Below are 19,667 nucleotides of genomic sequence, written 5' to 3'. Positions count from 1 at the left end.
TAAACCAGCCGGTCGATGCAAAAGAAAGTGAGTGAGTGAGTGTGTGTGTGTGTGTGTGTGTGTGTGGTGGGAGGTAGGTGTTAAAGGCAATAAAGTCCACAATTTTGCTCACAGTAAAATTCCACTTCTATGGCTGGGGTAGAGAAACGAGGTCGTTGGTCTTTCGGTAGAAAAGGACTCTTTTCCAGGAAGGAAGGAATAGTAACAGAAAGTGTCCCGACAGCTGCTGAAGCACTGAGCCCCGGGCACGCCTACCTGTGGGTGACCCCCGGACGCATCCTTTGCAGTGACAGTCGTGTCCCCACGTGGCTCAAAATCTTCAGAATAGTCCAGAGGAGGTTCGATATGGAGCCGCGAACCAGCTTCTGTTCTGATCTGCACAGATTTCTACACACAAAAATTCAGACCATTTCAGATAAGGTAGAACAGACACCTGGATGCCCCTGGGCGAGCACGTGGGGGCTGGCTGCAGGGTGTCTGTGCACAGCTGTCTGTGGTCCTGCACGCTGGCCCAGCAGCGCCCCCGGGCCACCCAGACGGCTAAACCCCAGGCCACCCAGACAGCTAACGCCCCCTCTGCTCAAAAGTCTTCACCAGTTCAGAATTTTTTAGTAACTGTTTAGCTTAAAATAACTTATTCATAGAATTTTGGATGTTAAACTTCTCAATAGCTTTGTGATCAAATGTTTAGGAAACCTTGGGCATTTTTCTTCAAGACTTCTCAGGGCCTTCCATGTGCCCCTCCCCCACCCTCCACACACACTTGTGGAAATCCTAAAATAATCACAGTGAGCAACGTTTCTCACACGTTCTGGGCCATGGAAACTGTGTGGTGGGCCTCTCTTCCTCCCAGCATTCCTTGGGTCATTCTCTGGGAAGCCCACCTGGTGGTCTGATGTGGCAGGCTGCGGCTGTCCCCCAGTGTCCACGTCCCCTCCTCCCCTGCAGCTGGGGAGCCGTGTGAACACTTACATCCTGGCCAGTGCAGAGGCTGGGGGGAGGGGTGTGTGTATCTGAGTAGTGCCCCTGAAGGGAGGGCACAGCATCCCTTGCCCGGCTGAAACGTGGAGTTGGTGGTGAGAGCCGAATACTGAGAGAGGAAGCAACATCAGGAGGACGGTGGAGCAACAAAATAGCTCATGCCTGGATTCCTCCGTGACCGCTCGGGGCAGGTGGCTGCACGCTGACCTGTCCTGTCAGAGCGACATCAACCCTGGGCCTCTCTGCTTTAGCAGCCAAACCTGTACCTAAGCCACGTACCTGGCACGCAAAGCTCTCTACAGCGGCCCAGTCTCTTTCCTGCCCCGATTCCAGCGCACAGAGTCACGCCCCTGACAACTGGGCCACACGGAACTGCTGGTTTTTCAGTCCAGCATCTCCCCGTTCTCCTTTCAGGTCCACCCCCCTTGCCCCTAGTCCACCCAAGGCCCAAGGGCAGAGATGGGACTCGGGCCTGATCAGGCAGCCCATTCTGTCCCACCACAAGCCCTGGCCCCTGGTTCGGGGGTGGGAATGGACCTAAGGCAGCCAGTGAGTAGTTAGGAGTGCTACTAGAGCTCGGGGAGCAGGTGCCCCTTCCCCGGTGCTAAGCTAAAGGGAGGAAGACGACACAAGCTGCTGGGATATCCTGCCCCTAATGCAGAGACAGAGAGCGGAGAGAATGAAGCAGAGTCCTGATGGGTTTGTTCAGACCCGAGTCAAGAGAAGACACTGCTTTCACCCCCCACTGCCTACCCCCCAGTGCTGGCATGGAGCAGGCAGTGCGGGACTAGCTGGGCAGGGCAGGGTGGAAGCGAAGCGCCCAGGGAGCAACAGCTAAGGAGGTGCTCCCTCTCAGGTGCCCTGCACGCACACAAATCCAAGAGGGAGGGTCCCCTTAAACTTCAGCCCGGGGCCTCACCCTGGTGCGGTGCTGGTGCTGAGAGAAGGGACAGGTCCGCGGGGCAGAGGGAGAGTGGGGGGTGGGCCAGCAGCAGTTAGGACAGGACTCCCGTCTCATCCACGCCCACTGCCCGCCCCCATCAGTGCTCTCGCACTAGTGCACTTCACCAGTGCAAACCGTCGCCATGCCAAGTGCATAGGGTGCGTTTACTTGCTCCTTTAGTCCTCACGGTAACCCAAGGGGGAAACCCAGGCACAGGTCTATAAGCCACCTGCCCGAGGTCACACAGCGGGGGGACCACAGAGTCTAGATTTGAACCTGAGCAGTTCAGCTCCAGAGATGGATGCTGAGTAATGTTTCCTTTCGAAAGAAAACGTCTTAGGCTCTGACAGCCATTGGTCTCTGTCACAGTACTCAACTCTCCCATCACAGATCGAAAGCCGCCGCGGATGATGCCTCACAAATGGGCATGGCTGCGGCTCAGACACTTTATTTGTAAAAACAGGCTGTAGGCAGATCTGGCTCAAGAGCTGGTGTTTGCTGACCGACCCCAGCGCCAAACCGCCACGCTATACACTAGTTCCTCCTTATCACAGGGGAGACGTGCCAACCCCCGGCGCTGCCTGAAACTGCGGAGAGCACTGAGCAGCTGAGTGTTTTGTTTTCTGTGCATACACACCTATGATGAAGTTTCATTTATAAATTAGGAACAGTAAGGGTTTAACAATAACTTGTAATAAAATAGAACAATTAACAATAGGCTGTAATAAAAGTTATGGGAATTACGGAGTAAAGTCAGGGTCACTGGAACACAAGCACTGTGGAACCTCCACAGTGGATCCGATCACCGAGACGCCTCGTGACTAAGAGGCAGCCGGTCACAGCGCGAGGTGCGGACAAAAGGATGATTCACGTCCGGAGAAGGTGGAGCCAGACAGCATGAGATTTCATCTTGCTACTCAGAGCACTGCACGGTTTAAAGTTAGGAACTGCTTATTTCTAGAATCTTACATTTAATCTTTCCGGACCCCAGTTGGCCACGCAGGGGCAGGGAGAATAAACACGCCCAGCCCGTGCTTTACAGCGGCCTTTGGAGAACAGAGGTAAATTAAAGAATTCCCTGAGACTCCAGCACTCAGAAGAGGAAACGGGGACTGAGCTATCGATCATTAATGCAGTGGTCGGCAAACTGTGGCTCACGAGCCGCAGTTTGCTGACCAATGATTAAAGGAAAAGATCTTAGCGAGAGTACAGGGCCTGAAGAAGGCAGGCGGGTGCCACCTGCCCGAGAACAGGGAGGTGGGAGGCGTGGAGAGGTGGCCACGGACACTTTGCTCCCACAGGAGGTCCCGTCACTCGGCGATGCACCAGCTGTTTCTGGAACCCTGCTCTCCACTCTGCCTGCAGCCTCACCGTTTTGGGCTCAGGCTCCAAGTGTGGCTTCGCTGCCCCCCAGGCTTTGCAAACTCACTCTCAGAGCATTTCCTAGCATCAGCAGCGGGCCCTTGGAGGTGAGCCCTCCGCGGGATAGGTAAGCCTGGGCTTTCCTGCCTAGGGCCAGGATGAAGCTGTAAAAGCCTTGAATTTCATCACAGAGATGGATTTTCCATGACACCTTCAAAGAGAGGGTGCTCCTCCCTCCTCCCCAGGAACCACTCAATAACTGTCCAAATGCTGAACCCGTGCAAGAGAGGAGGAGGAAGGGGAGGGGCGCATTCGGGAAGCCTACTGGCACGGGGCCCATCCAGAGGCACAGCCAGGCCCCACCCTGGGTTGCTGCTCCTTTACCTAGAGAGGGAGGGCTTGGACCAGGGCCTTGCTCCTCCATGTGCCAGCACCGGCCTCCCCTGGGGATTTGAAAATGTTGAATTTCAGGCCCCATCTCAGAGCTGGGAACAGAATCTCATTCTGACCAGACCCCAGGTGACTATGCGCACACAGAAGTTTCAGTAGCGGGAGGCTGAAGAGGCTTTGTGGTGGCGCTGTTGTTTCCGCCTGTCCAGCGTGCGTTCCCCGGCCTTCTGGTGAGAGCACCCTGGTTTCCTTTTGGTAAATCCTCCCCTCCCCTCCCAGACCCCAGTTCAAGTGTTCCCATGGGACGGAGACCAGGGGTGGGTGAAGCAAGTGACCAGGCCTGGCCCATCTGAGCATTAGATCCCGCTGCCCACGGTGACTGGGTGATTGGTTCAGGGGAATAGCAGGGTGACAGTGTGAGCGGGGAGCTGCTGGCGACCATCTTGGTACCACACAGTGCAACAGGGGAGAAGCAGACTTGAAGGATGGAGAAGAGCCCCACTCCACGGTCTGAGCACCTGGATCCAGCCATGCCTGAATGGGGTTCCCTCTGGCAAGTAAGAGAGCTGGAATCCATGCAGCTCTGCTGGTCTCACCTGAATTATAAATGTGAGAGAGACCTTCCACATTCTAGGAGAAGCACTCATGTGCCTTCTCTCTTCTGCAGCTCTCTCCTCCCCCTTTTCCCAGACATACCACTCTCCCTTCCCAGGAGCTTGGCACAACTGCTCGCCCGCCAACATGTGAGGAGACAGGTTTGCAGGAGGCATTAAGTACTCCTTACTGAGTACTGTCTGCATACATGTCAAGATACAAAAAATTTCAAAACCAATGCCCTGGTCCGAGGAGTCACACAGAACACATAGCAGGAGGTGTTTATGAAGCAACATGTGACACAACTAAATGCTGAGTGGGTACCAGAGAGGGGAATAAATAGTCCCTCCATCTGGCTGGCGCTCCCACCTCAGCCCCAGGAGGCACCTCTGCCTCCCCTGGGAGGTGGAGAGCAGCTCTGCCCACATGACGGGCCCACCTCCCCATAAAGAGTGCGAGGCTGGCAGGTTCCAGCCCCAGGCACGCCAGCTCCCTGCCTCCCACCTTCACGCCTCCCAAGGATGATGCCTGGCTGGCTCCCTGCCTCGTACACTGCTTTACCCCCAGTGGGCGTTACTAAGCAGCTGCTCTCTCCTGCCCACTTGCAGGGCTCAGACTTGGGTAGAGCTTTGCAAGCAATCACAGACCAGGACAGAATTTAAAAGCCCCAGCACCCAACACCCGTGTTCCAGTCTACCAGCCACTCCTGGCCGCCATGCTCAGCATCACGTGAGTGTCAGCAGCGTTGTAAGGTATGCACTAAAGCTCACTGTCAATTAGAAGATCAAGGCCGGCCTGCAGGGTGGTGAAGCTGTGCAGTGTCAAATGGCGCCCTCTAGAGGCAGGAGCGCTCTGAAGACAATGACAAAGGCAGGTTTGGGGTGGGGAGTCAACCTACCTTATTTGATATGTTCTTCCTGGATTTGTCTGATCTCTTACAAATAATGGCCCTCGACACTCGGTGTCATGCAAGGCCGCTGTAAAGGCCGACGCTTTATGGGCTGTTTCATTCACTGTCCTCGCTGCAGGGGTTTGCAAAACTCAGAAAGGAAAACAAAGGAAAGGGCGTCCCAGGCCTCACATGTCCACCGTGAGCTTTCCTGGGGCGCCTGAGCTGCCAGCCCACAACAGGAAGCCAGGTACACAGCGGAGGGGGCAACGCCACCGCTGCTGTAATAATGGCAATGAACTTGCTTGGCCGGCCTTTCAGGAAAGCCCACCCCACCGTAAATTGCTGGAAGGCCAATCCTTTCACTACCAATTTAATGCTAAGAGCCGATGACTTTCATCAAATCTGACAACATTTTAGTAAACGACAGCTCTGTTGATTAGGCTGCTGTCCACCCACGTATTACAAGGCCGAGGAAGCCATAAATCTTAATCCTCGGAAAGCAGCAGAAAGATCTAAGGCCAAGAATTGGGGGGGGAGGGGGACAGTGCCGACCAGGGCCCATCTATCACCACCAGGGCTCCACAGGGCAGATGGCAGCTCGGAAGCCCAACAAAGCAGCACCATTCACCTGGCTGGTTCCCCAGAACTGGGGTCCCAAGAAGGGTTTCGCGGGTGCCGCTGGGCAGCCTCTAGACCCGCAGTTAGCTGACTCTGTGACTGGGTGTCTAGGGATCCTCAGGCTGGTGAGCCCGAGGGAGCCCTTTCCAGCAAGGGCAGCTCTACCCAAAGTGCTTCCTAGCTGCTGGGCAAGACCCTAAGAAGGAAAATCTGTCCTGTTCGAGAAGGTTTGGGGCTTGGTCAGTAGAAAGGGGATGTGTGACTCAGAGTTTAGGGGAGACACTGAGAAAGATGGGCAGGGAAATAGGTTGGAGAGGCAGGGATGCAGCAGGGAGGAGGTGGAGCCAGCCGGGCATAGACTGTGACCGCTGTGTCCCTGCTGACCAGCCAGTGCAAATGCACAAGGTGACTGTGTGGCCACACCTGTCCCTCCTGCTGGTACGGGAGTAACTGACGGGCTGGGCAGGGCTGTGGTCCATCTCCTAAGGGGATGGCTTTTGAGAACTGGCCACCTCTAGCCATTGGAGACTCTGCTACCTTGATCCCTGGCTGCTCCAAGGACAGTGGAGCCCATTCAAAAGGGTAGAGAGACTACCTTCATCTCTATCTTACACACCCGAAACCTGTAGCCTAGAACTCCCTTCCATGGAGAACTTGCTTCATAATGCCACTACTCAGGGCCAAAGGAGACCAATCCAGTCTCCTCCTAAGACAGTAACAGTGCAGTTGGTGCATCCAGTTCATTCAGGGCCTCCTTTGTGCACTGACCACCAGCCTCCTTTCAGCCTGACCCCACTTCCTAGTGTCCTCACTGTGCCACTCACTGGGCACTCGCCCTCCAGACCTTCCCACTCATCTTCAGGGGTCAGCTCCGATGTGGTCCTGGGAAGCCTCTGCAGCCACCCTCTCTCGAGCACCTCTTCCCCCAGACACTGTCATCTCATTGCACTCTTCCCTCTCTCTCACACGCTTGTTTGTTTGCTTACGTGCTTTTCATCCTTGGCCTCTCCACCCACGCCTCGTAAAAGCAAGCTCCGGGAGAGCGGGCCTGGCCTGCATCACTCACTGCTATGACCACAGTACCGACAAGTGTCCAGAATTTAGTAGGTGCTCATAAGTGATCACAGAATGAATGGAGGACCGATGCGTGAGGAGGGAGGAGCCCTGGTGTCCCCAGGCAGACCGCCCTCAGCACTTGCCCTGCACTGACTACAGCAGTCATATATTTTACTGATGCTTCCTCTGGGCCGGGCGCTGCTTGAAATGCTCGCCAAACTGGCTCATTCCATCCTCGTTACCAGCCCTGTGAGACAGGTACCATCACCAACCCGACTTATCCTCAGGAAACAAGCACCGCGAGGTTCAGTTACTCACCTAGGACCGCGCAACTAGTCAGTGATGCAGCCAAGGCCTTGAACCTGGGCATCGGGGTGCCGAGTCCATACTCTTAACCACTCGGACTTGTCTGTCACCTGCTGCCAAGGGCTCCTACCTGAAGCACAAGCAGAGCCCCCGCTGATGGACCACCTGACACACTGTGAGCACGTCTTTCCCAGCAGCCCTGGGAGGTTTCATTGACGAGGAGCCCAAAGTTCAGAGAGGTCACACTGTAAGCTCCCGGGCACATAGCTAGTAAGGAATTTGTCTGACTCCAAAGCCTTTTCCCTCCTACTCCTTAGGGGTCACAGGTTCAAATACCCCACAGAGCCAGGTGGGAAACGGAAAGATGTAAGAGAAACAGTAGCAGAGCAGATAACAAAATCCAACTTCCACTGGGCCTCAGCTCTGCGACCCTAAGGGAGCGGTGGGGACTGCAGCAAACCAGCGGGCTTGTCCCTAACCAGGCAGGCCGTTCCCTGGCTCCCACTGGTGGCTGCCTGATGGGAGGGGGCCCAGCCTGGGGGCCTGATCTTTCCATTTTTCTAGAGAAGCAGTAATGGAGCTTCTTAAAAAGCCACAGGATGGAAGCCACCCAGGTGTCCATCCACAGATGAATGGATAAACCAAATGTGGATCTTTTGGCCCAGCCAGTGTGGCTCAGTGGTTCAGCATGAGCCCATGAGCCAGGAGGCCGCGGGTCAATTCTCAGAGCACATGCCCAGGTTGTGGGCTCAATCCCCATAAGAGGTAGGCAGGAGGTATTCCTCTCCCTTCCTCTCTCTAAATTCAATAAAAATATTTTTTAAAATTATGTAAAATCTTTTTAATTTAAATGTTAGCAAGTGACTAAGTCTTGTTAACTATGTGAGTTCAAAAACACGTTATGGCTTGAAGTTGTTAACTTGGAGTCCACCAGGCTGGTCCTCCGAGTGTTTGAAAACAGCGGTCGCGTCTTCCTCCCAGTTAGCAGTTCCCACGTCCTCACGGTAAGGTCTTCCAGGGCGGGAACAGAGTCTTATTTGATTTTTTATTTTTAACTCCGGAGCCCCGCCCATGGTAGTAACTGTTTGTTAGATTAATGGACGATTTCTTTCATAACATGGCTCTGGTCCACTCAGCACTGCTGAGTGCTTCCTGGGGCCTACGGCTCTGAGGGGTGGTCCCAGAGCACTGTGCGGGTGGTGCAGCGTTGATCTGGTCAGTAATGGGCGGGGAGGGGAGTTGACCCCGGTACCCATTCCACTCTCTCCTAAGATGCCTTCCTGTTCAGTAGAGGCAGAAAGCTAGACACTGCGCCTCGCCAGACTCCCTTCAGCTGGGGTTCTGGACGCGCCTCAGGTGAGCCCATCAGATGGCCTCACACCGGCAGGGAGAGCAGAAGCGAGGGGAGGCTGCCTGTGCCCAGCACAGTGGTGGAGGGGTGGAGCAGTGACAGAGGCGACGGGCTTTTCAGCAACATCCCACCCTGGCTCCACAGGGCGTCTCTTCACGTGTTGCCCGAGCAAGCACAGCCTCTCTGAGGCCAGCGGCTGTGGCTTCTTCATTCCTGGGTCACAGCTAAGGTGACACATTCCGGGTGCTGACCCCACCCCTACCCTACTGTGTCCCAGGCAGCAGCTTTTCTGGCAGGTCCGGCTGAGAGGCTGAGTGCCATTCCTGGAGGCCCAGCTCAGAGCCCATCCTCTGCCAGCCCAGGGATTTTGCAAGCACTTGATTCCCTGCATCACATTCATTTCTGATTAAAAGAGCCTGAGTGGTCTCTGTTGTTAGGCACTGGCTGACCCCTCACTGATATGGTGCAGAAGGACAATTACAGTGTTCATGGCATCAGGAAGCCAGGAAATTAGCCATGATTAGGCCCTGTGAAGTGTGGGACCACAGGGAGAGACTGGGAGGGATGCTAATTAATCCTAGGCCAAGTCTTTTAAATTGCACGGATTCTGGGGCAGCCATTAAGTCACAGACAGGATGCAAATATGGCTCCTGATAATAGAAGGCTCTCAGAACAACTAGAAGGATGGTCTGAAGTGGGAAGTGGAGAAAGACCTCATTAATGAGAAAGTAGCATTCATTGCTCGGAACAAAGGAGGCCTCCAGCTCCGCGCCCTGCAGGCCCTGCTCCCTGGCACTGGAGCTGCCTAGCAAGAACCCCCTCCCCCATTTAGTCAGAGCCCCACCAATGTCTCTGCAGAGAAGCGGAGGGCCACTGGATTTGGAGTAACAGATCCAGGGTTGAAACCTCAGCCTACCCTTCTCCCTCAGTAGCTGTGTGACTCTGAGCAAGTCACCTTACCACTCTGGGCCTCAATTTCTTCAGTGGCACAATGAGGACTTACAGATCTACAGGGTTATTGTAGAGATGGGCCAATAAAGTATATGCATTTACTTGTAGATCCATACATATAGTACAATGCAGTACTTCCCAATCTTGGTGAGCACAGGATTAAAACAAATATACACACCATTGCTCAAGCCTCCCCTCAGACCAAATGAGTCATAATCTCTGGGGGTGGAGCCTGAAAATCAGTATTTTAAAAACTCCCAGGCGATGTGAACGTGCAGTGAGGGTTGTGACAAACAGGTCCCTGGTCAGGTGTGAGTAACTGCAAGGTAAGGTATAAGGATTATATGGGCAAGAACACTGAGCTCAGGGCCAAAGCTCTGGGTTTGAGTCTCCATTCTGCCCCTTCTTAGTGGTTGACCTTGGAAAGCTCACTACCTTTTCTGAACATTCATCTCCTCTGCTCCTTTAAAAGAGGAAGGACATTGAAAGTTACCCTATAGGTCTCCTGTGAGGGCAAAGGAAGGAGTCACACAGGAACTGAGTCCACATTTGGTACCAGTAGGGGCTCAAAAATGCAAGCTACTGGCAGCAGCAGCCTCAAGGCAATAAAAGTGGCATCTCAGGTCTGTGGGGCAGGTGCTGTCTTTTCACCCACTGAATGCCTGGCATCTAAGACCATGCCTGACACATAGTAGGTGCTCAATAAAAAACAGCTAGATGAACGAGTCATCATGACAGGGCTGTGAGGCCCACCTGTGATAGCCCAGAAGGGAAGATCATGCCGAGAGAGAGGCTGGAGGATCCCCGGGCCCTCTGCCCTCCAGAGGCCAGTGCCACATGCAGAGAGGGCAACGCTGCCGTAAGTGCCCAGCCAGCCCACCCACTGCCCACCGAGATTCTCAATGCCCACCGTGATTATGTTTCTGTTCCCTCAATAACCCCACTCCTTATTCTAAAGTGCGCGCTGGGGCCACACTCTTGACCTGGTGCCATCCGCGGCGCTGGGCTTTGCTGGGGGCTGTCCGTGAATTGCGTCTTAAAGCTTCTTCAGCTTCCCGAAACAGGGTTCTTCGTCCATAATCTACACCAGAGACGAGGGAGGAGAATCGGTGAGGCACAGGTGGCAAGCTCACAGTGATGTCAGTTTTGTAACTTACATTTAAGTACACGCCAGTGTGCCCACAATCCTGTATGTGAAGTTATTTGCTGTAGCACCATTTGTAGCAGCAGCGCATTAGAAAAGCTAAGTGCCCAGCAAAAATGGAATAATAGTAATCTATAATAATAAAAGCATAATATGCTAATTAGACCGAACATCCTTCCGGATGTCCTTCCTTTCAGACAAAGCCACGGCGGGCAGGGGCCTAGCCAAGGCCCTTGCACGAATTTCATGCACTGGGCTTCTAGTATGTATAATAATGTACAGCCCAATGGAGCAGGTCTATATATAAAAGGAACACTCTCCAGGGATAGAAGCAGGATATAGGACAGTGTGCACAATAGGCCAGCATTTGTGTAAAGAGGGGGGAGGGGGGAGAAGTGTGTTGAATGAGTGAAAGTACTGCCGGCGGCCCCAGTACAGGGACTCCTGTTATCTGCCCTCCCTGAAACCTGGACTCAGAGAGGCCTGCTTCTCCTAAGTAGCAGCAGCTCGCCAGGTTCCTTTGCCATGAAAGCTAGAAGAGTCACCCCATTTTCCTCTCTGTCCTGGGGGCTAGGAAGCTCATGCTAAACTCCAAAATGAATTGCAGTAACTCTCCTCGGGAAGGAAGCTTTCAGGACATCACTTTCACTGTCTATTAATGGCTTGGGATTTTACTGTGCCTGTGGTAACAACACAAATCAAGATCACTGTGTGTCAGAAACATTCCTCCTGCCATTTAACCTTCCTGGCAAGCCTGTAAGGTGCGCATAACAATTCCCATTTTACAGAAGAGGAAACTGAGGGTCAGGGAGGACCCAACTGCAGAGGTCTCAGAGCTAGAAAATGGCAGAACATGGTTCAAACCCAGCTGTGCCTCATTCCAGCTCCTCTCTGTACTATCTAGTGCAACTCGATACCACACTAGCCTCCCAGGCAAGGCAGCTTTGAAGGGCACCCTGGCACCCCACGGTCAGGCACCCTTGTTAGTTCGATTTTTAAAGATGAAGAAGCAAAGGCTTAGAAAGGCAAACTGGCTCTCCCACAGTAGCATGGCCAAGTGGGACCTGCCTCCATGTGCTCTGCCACTTCACTCATTCAACCCCTGAGTCATTGTTGGTGCCTATGTTGGGCCCGGCCACTGGGTTGGCTGCTTTCTATTCTACTTCACAGACTTCCTGTGCTTTTACTAGAGGACGCATGAAGCCGCTCAAAGTGTGCAGAGTATGGAGTAACTACATTCAAAAATGAACAGTGGAATCAAAACAAGACACTTGGAGTGAAAATCAGGTATAATCAACATTCTCTTAGGCATTTCTTAAAATTATAGACACTTGAGAACTGGGAAGTGTAAAAGCAGGTATTGAATGCTCTGGCCACCTTTGCCCTGGGGCAGTGGAGGCCAAGACTAGTTTTAAAAGAAATAAAAAAGGATTTCTCTCTCTCACTCTCATGCTCTCTCCTTCTGGCCAAATGGGTATAGTTAACTTGTATAGGTTAACTAGTTGTTTGCTGGTAAGTTTATGTGCATAAGACGCAGCCCCACTGCTTCTAATGAGTTAACGGAACTGTTGCTTAGACCGAAGGGCCTGGGCTCACCCTGTGCCCCCTCGGCCTGCGAGGCACTTCTGGAGACGTGGGAGTGGACGGCTCTCCGTGGCGACGCCTTCAGCTCCGAGTTGGCCCCGTTGACGTAGACGGAGAAGCCCTGCTCCAAGTGCTCCAGTCTCAGCTGCACGGGGTCCTTGGCTTTCAAATGCTTTAATATCCTGGAAGAGAAAGGATCAGTTGATCCTCTTACGGGAGCTGGGCCACCCCCACCCCCATGCGGAAACTGAACTGCTGCTCTGATCATCAGAGGCTGGGGTGGGTCCCCAGCTGCTCGCAGACAAACAGCCGGAGGAAGCCCATTACACCCGGGGGGAGGCAGGAGGAAGACTGTTTCCCGCCCTGCAGGGATGCTTCTGATTTCATTCTGAGGCTCCAATGTGCCCACCTTAGCAACAAGCCAGGGAGCACATCCTTGCCCACAGTGGCTGAGAACGAAAGCGGGCACGCGTGCGCACTGCTACCACACAGCCCGGACTCCCAGGGACCATCCCAATGCCATGCGCTTCCTCGTGTGGGGACAGCGGCCCTCGGTTCAGTGTGTACGCAAACGTGGATCAGGGTCGGAGCCTTCGTGAGAGATTTCACAGAACACACCAACAAGTCAGAAGCCCCCCGGCCGACGAGGCAGGCTGGTTTTTTGCTTCAGTAAATAAATGTCCTCTCAACCACTCGCCTGATATGTCAACTGTCATCATTTTATATTCTAGTGCAGTTAAAAATATATCAGTGCGGGCTTTTGTTCAAGATTAATGATGTGATCATCACACTCATAGGCTAAAAGGCTCTTGGCCTGAGCACGACCGGGTGGGTCTCCAGTTCAGGTTTTGATTCAGCTTTCTCTAAAGGCCAGCTCACGCCTCAGGCCTGGTCCTTTCCCCACTCATGTGCCACAGATGGTGTGCATGTCCTCTTCGGCCCCTCCAGAGCTGCTCCCACCTGACGCTAAACCCTTCAGTCTCACGACAAACCCCCTCGTGTACTCCTATCAACTAGACATCAGCACAAGAGGAAATACAACCAGCCAACACGGCAGCAGGTGACTAAATAAGTTCCTCCCAAACTAGCAAAATGCAAATTTTAGAAAACAATAGTAATCACATATAGGGAGGTACCATATGCCAAACTCTGTTCTAAACACTTTATACCAGCGGTTCTCAACCTGTGGGTCGTGACCCCTTTGGGGGTCGAACGACCCTTTCACAGGGGTCGCCTAAGACTATCGGAAAACACATATATAATTAGATATTGTTTTTGTGATTAATCACTATGCTTTAATTATGTTCCATTTGTAACAATGAAATTGGGGGTCACCACAACATGAGGAACTGTATTAAAGGGTCGCAGCATTAGGAAGGTTGAGAACCACTGCTTTATACCAACAGTTGAATCGCATTATTCTCGGTAGTTACATTCTATAAAGTTGCTGCAAACCCTGAATTAGCAAACAGTGAACATAGCTCCTAGGGGAGACACAGGTTTGGTTCCTGCGAGCCGCTGGTCAGTGTTTTTACCACTGAGCAATACATAACCTTGCTGTATGCATGTTTCTGTAGGAAGGCACCTTATTTAATACAGAGTCGACTAATTAACATTGAACTCATGGCAAGCAGCACTCATACTCATGCCTGGATGAAGTTTACCTAACGTGTATTTTCTCTGAAAGAAACATCAGCCTTTTCATACTTAACAACACTAGAGAGCACTTCAGCGCTATGCCTGAGGCCTGTTTAAACAGCGGGTTCACCAACAAAAAGCACACGCATGTGGAAAGCGCAGCCCTAAGTATACCGCGGAGGGGACCCTGTTCACAGTGTGAGAGCTGACACAGAAGGCAGGGTCACCTTCTTCTACCCCTCAGCTGACAAGATGCAACTAAAATTTTCTGCCACTCTGCAAATGTCTTTGAATTACTGTAAAAGCACTGAAAGTATTGATTTTGGAGTTGCAAATAAATTCTAGTGAGCAGATGAATTCACAAACATGGAGTACTGTGAGCCATGAGGATTGGCACAACCATCTATGGCAGTGGTTCTCAACCTTCCTAATGCCGCGACCCTTTAATACAGTTCCTCATGTTGTGGTGACCCCCAACCATAAAATTATTTTCATTACTACTTCATAACTGTCAGTTTGCTACTGTCACTATTAGATGCTAGTAGTTCACTCTTTATTGACAGATGGCACCTAAGTGCAGAGTACTTATGATGCTGAATGTTTGTAGTTCTAAAATTGACCACTGGCATTTATCTGCCTAATTTTTTACAGGTACTACGATTTTATGAAGTTTACTGCTGTAAAATCAGCAAAAATTCCCTGGCAATTTTAGCATAGTTCCTAGGATATTGGTTGGTACTCAAAGGGTTAATAGATAAGGACATGGAGGCACTGCAAGGTTAAGTAACTGGCCCAGGGTCACACAGGGGGTATGGTGGTGTCCGGTAGGAAGTGAGACATAAGACATGGGGTCTGCCCTGGGGTCCTGAACCGGGGCGGACCAACATTGCCATCAGACCGCCAGCAGGCAGGTTCAGAGACAGGCGGTTCTTGGCGCAAGCTCAGAGGAAGAAGCTATGACCTCAATGCCAATGTGACCTTACTAGGGCCCTAAACTAATTATAATAAAATTTGCACTTCAGTTTTGACCCCCACCTCCTGTGGGCTTCTCTGTATACATTATGGGTAAGGGCATGCCCAGAGAAAATATAGTTTGTGTCAATCATCCCTGAATGCAAGTCAAAGTCTCCACACAGAAAATCCCTCCTTAAATCCCAGGAGTTGGGGGCCATGTGCGCTCGCCTCTCTCTCTCTCCTCCCACCATCCCCCCACCTACTCCTTGCTCGGAATGTACGTTCAATAAGCCCCACTTGTAACTGATGGGGGTTTTCATGATTCAGCTTTACTATTGCACCTGCTTTTGTATCCCGTGAACTGAGTTGAATTTCACACCCGAAACATGAGCTAAAACCACCTATGGTCTTACAGGACAGCTGTTTACAGATTTCGTTAGCTTTACACCTCTTCATAATGTTTCTCGGAAAAGGAGAATGGAGAATACAAGTATGCAAAGTTTCTTTCAGGCCTACAAAAATAATGAATAGATGCCTCATAAATGGCCGTAACACTTAATCATCAAAGTTTTATAATTCATTATTAGTTAAGCTGTTTTAATATTTTCAATTAAAACTGACAGTGCAAGCCTAAATTTAAACATAAATAAATAAACAAACAAACAAACCCCATTTTGCTTTACTTTTCTTTTCATTGACCTTAAAATCCTTCCTGCATCGATGAAAAGAACCAAGGTCCCAACCAGTGACCCAGTCGGTGACACTGGCAGGACTAAAATGCAAACCTAACCAGTTTGGCTCCAGAGTCTTCACCAGACGAAGACAACTTCTACAGGTGGTGGGATGATATTCAAACCAGAAAATATCATAGACACTGGTAGTAACTCACAGAACCTCCTCAGAAGTAATATAAAAATACAGAAAATGCGACACCCTTGGTCTTTGGTCAGTAAGTACATTCTGACAAATGGTTCCTGATCAGTCATAACAAACCCTGAAAGCAACCCAAATGTTCCTGTCCAAGGGCAGGAAAGTGGAACCCGGGCCCCCATGCAGCCATGATAATTATGAGGAATCTGTTGAAACTTGGGCTGTTGTTGGGATCTGTTCAGTGGTGAAAATGGCAGAATAAGAATGTACATATGTGTTTAAGTGCAAAGTTGGAAAAACGTGTGTTTGTAGACCCAGAATGGAAGGTGATAAATGTAAAAATTACATCAGTTGTTAAGGTAGGGTGGTGGCTTTATGGGTGATTTCTTTCTTTGCTCTTAACTGTTTCTTGAGCTGCTACTACATCCATCTTTTCAACCATCATGGCAGGAACATTTATTACAGAGGCTTTCTCTTGTCAGCGCAGAAGCCTGGGAGATGCCTGACGGTCAGGCAACAGCGTAAAACAGAAGGAAAACACAAGTAACTAGGAGACAATTTCCAAGCACGGCAAGAGCCGCACTCTCTGGAGCCAACAGCCACAGGGCTCCCATGGAAAGCACGGGCAGTCTCCAGGGAGAGGGCCACAGGGAGCCCTTGCCCTGGAAGGCCCCAACATGGGGGAGGGGGCTGAGAGAGGGAGGGGGATGGGAGGTCAGAATCTGACCACCTGGCAGAGCACCTGCCTCAACTTCCCTCTGGAGACCACGCTGTCTCCTGATGCTACCTTAACGGTTACGGCGGCAGCCCGTTCCCCAGAAGCTGGGGCTGGCCTCCGCGTGGGCCTCTCTTTAAGCAGGATGATTTATGAAAATGTGGATTTATGAAGCTGATAAATGAGGAGATAATTATTCAAAGTGTGAAAGGAATCACTACAGGAACTCCTCTGCTGCAGCTGAGCACATCAGTAATATTCACTGGATCAAAGAAAAATGGTTTTAAAAAAACTGATAGACGATTTCGCATAAAAGCTGCCCTAGGTGAAGGGAATTCAAAACAATCAGACTGATTCCTGCCCTTGGCGAGATGGAGGCCCTGCCCCTGCTGCCCAGTCCCACTCTGCTCTCTTGCAGGTCTGGATGGTCTCACGTAAGGCGCAGTATCTGTGCATCCCTCTACCCTCCCTCCCGCCCGTCAGGATTCAGTCCCTGGGCTGCAGGTCCATGCTGAGAACCAGGGACAGTGAGGGACTCTCTCGAGACCTCTTTCTGGAACAAGTGGCCCCAAGGAACTCCAGGCCTAGCAAGGAGGGAAGGCACAGGTGCGCTTCCTAACACAGCCCCCGGTACCCAACGCACAGCGCAGGCGTCATTTCCATTTTATCCCGTACCAGTCATTTGTACAGGGAGCTTTTTTGTGCAGAAGAGGAAGTGGAGACAGGGTGTTATAAGGAAGTGACAGGGAACACGACACGCTTGATGGCTGGGGGGTCGGGCACAGGCAGGGACCCAGGGGAGAGGACTAGCCGAGCTCAAAGAGCGGGCAGTGTGCTGTTCATGAACCTGACTGGGCTCAGGACGGAGCTATCCCCGTCTGAGCGTGGGGGTTGCTGTGTGACTGTGGACTAGCCCAAAGGTCACCTGAGGGTCAGGCATTCAAGGTCTACCGGATGCCAGCTCAGGGGGAAGGCATGTTTAACATTAAAATGATGAAGGGGATGATGAAGAAATCACACTTGGGTGGAGGGCTTACTAGGCACCGTCAAATACCTTGTCTCGCTTCCTTCCTGGCCCTTGGATTTAAGTCTTCCCATTGGCCTGTTTCATAGATGAATGTGCCCAAGGTCAGAGAGCCAAGGAAGCAGCCAGGATTTAAATTACAGTCTGCAAGGCTCAAGCCTGCCTCCAGCGCCTTTCAGCTGTTTCCGTCTCCTCACCAGGTTTCACGCCACAGGGCTCTGAGCAAGGAGGGCTCCCAGAGGAGCGTGCCTCTCAGCTGAGGGGTCTTGGAGGTGGTGGCGTTGGAGCCCAGCCTTGAAGCATGATGCAGAGAGCAACGGTGCCAAAGCCTGCCATTCCTTCCAGACCCGGTGGCCCTGGGCTCTGGGACTGGTTCTCCAGGACGTCACCATCCCAATCCACGTGGGTGGAGGTGGCGCAGTGTTGAGGGCAAAGCTCCGTACTGGGGGCTGTGCCAGTGCCCCGGCTGCATGACCTGGGGCAAGCCTTCAGTTTCCTCTTCTGTAGAATTAGACCAAGAATGCCTACACCTGTCTGGTTGTCAGGGCATGAAATGGGAGGCCAGGCTGAAGCTCCAGCTCAGAGCCCAGCCCGTGAGAGGCCCCCACTGGATGCTGGTTCTCCTGTTCCTTCTTTTTGCCTGAATCTTCTCTTAAGGCAGTGGGCTCACCTCCCACATGGGCAGGTTTTCCTCTAAGTTTCCCTCAAAGAAAAAAGCAAATAATGCCACTGCTGGATTCCTGGCCCTGGCCACGCTCCACAATGAGAGGTGCGTGTGGCAGCCCCCTTGGCTGTGAGCTTCAGTCCCTCCGCACATCTCTGCCCTCTGATCCCTCTGCTTGCCCTCTCCTGAGTCCCGTTGGGCATGGTTACATCTCTCAGGGAGGTGAGTGACCATATACTCAGTGTTCTCTGGAAGGTTTGTGCAGGGTGAACGGTCTCTCCTGGAGCACATGACTGCTCTGTGCTCCTTCCCGCATACTGTGGGTGGCCTAGTTCTCTCCTGGAGCACATGGTCGCTCTATGCTCCTTCCGGCATACTGTAGGTAGCCTGGGCCTCTCCTGGAGCACATGGTCGCTCTATGCTCCTTCCGGCATACTGTAGGTGGCCTGATGCTCCCAGCTGAGGCCTGCAGAGTTCCTCCAGGGCAAGGGCTGTGTGGTAGACACCTGTTCTTCCTGCCTGCCTGCCCAGCACCTCTCCCCCACCTCCCCACCATAGCCCTATAGACCCCCTATTTCCTGGGAGTAGTTCCTAGTTAAACCACTCCTGGAGAAACCAAGATGGCGGCATAGGTAAACACCGGAGATTGCTGCCTCGCACAACCACTTCAAAAATACAACTAAAAGACATAACGGACATCACCCAGAACCACAGGAAGGCTGGCTGAGTGGAAATTCTACAACTAGAAGGAAAGAGAAAAGCATACCGAGACTTGGAGGAGGTGTGGTGCGGAAGTAAAATACTAAGGTAAGGAGATGCATGCAGAGCGGGCTGGCGGCTGAGGGCGCGGTTATCTTTTTCAATCAGGAGGGAGTCTCAGGCTCTGAGCTCTAGTTCTGGGCGAGTCTCTGGGGACCCAGACTCAAACGGGAGAAGCAGGACTGTCTGGCATTGGTTGGAACTCAAGGGCAGCTTTCTCTCAGAGGTACTTGCAGCAATTGCTGGGACACTGAGAAGCAGAGCCTCTGAGGACAGGACTGAGAGCAGCCATAACTGCTCGCTCTGCCCGCCCTGTTGATCCCCTGGGACCCACCCTGCCCAAGCCTTGCACAGAGGCATCTGCTGGATAGCCTCAGGCAAAGGCTAGATTAGCACCTCCCTAGAGGACAGAAGTTCTCCCACTGCAGACACAGCTGATTCTCACAGCCTGGAGGTCAAATCTCCCCCCTGCCCCCCAGTGTTACCTACAACAATCAAGGTTTAACTACAAGACTGTGCACAAAGACCACTAGGGGGTGCACCAAGAAAGCATAAAAAATGCAGAGACAAAGAAACAGGACACAAACGACAGAAATGGAGGAAAGCAAACTGCTGGATATAGAGTTCAAAACCAAACTTTTAAGGTCTTTCAAGAACTGTCTAGAAGCCACCGATAACTTTAGTAAGACCCTCGAAAAGGCTGGTGAGACCGCCGATAAATGTAGTGAGATCCCCTTAAATCTAGTGAGACCCTCGATGTTGTGATAAAGTACCAACTAGAAATTAAGCATACACTGACTGAAATAAAGAATATTATACAGACTCCCAACAGCAGACCAGAGGAGCACAAGAATCTAGTCAACGATTTGAA

At 52.0% G+C, this 19,667-nt stretch overlaps 1 protein-coding gene across 2 annotated transcripts in view; it reads right to left on the bottom strand.

Annotated features, from left to right (window-relative positions):
• The window catches only part of KIAA0556 (KIAA0556 ortholog), a 203,480-nt gene that overhangs the window by 110,922 nt on the left and 72,891 nt on the right, over positions 1–19,667 (bottom strand). For both annotated transcript variants that reach the window (XM_015559503.1, XM_006756852.2), the window contains exons 4-6: positions 12,185–12,354; positions 10,428–10,525; positions 256–387 (exon numbers count right to left, since the gene is read on the bottom strand). In XM_015559503.1, coding sequence (XP_015414989.1) covers positions 256–387; positions 10,428–10,525; positions 12,185–12,354 — 400 coding nt within the window. The remainder of the gene's footprint in view (positions 1–255; positions 388–10,427; positions 10,526–12,184; positions 12,355–19,667) is intronic.

Source organism: Myotis davidii, unplaced genomic scaffold, assembly GCF_000327345.1.
Source record: "Myotis davidii unplaced genomic scaffold, ASM32734v1 scaffold934, whole genome shotgun sequence".
In the NCBI taxonomy this organism is placed as follows: domain Eukaryota; kingdom Metazoa; phylum Chordata; class Mammalia; order Chiroptera; family Vespertilionidae; genus Myotis; species Myotis davidii.
Note: the sequence above shows the minus strand (reverse complement) of the source record. Positions and strands in the feature narration are given on the sequence as shown.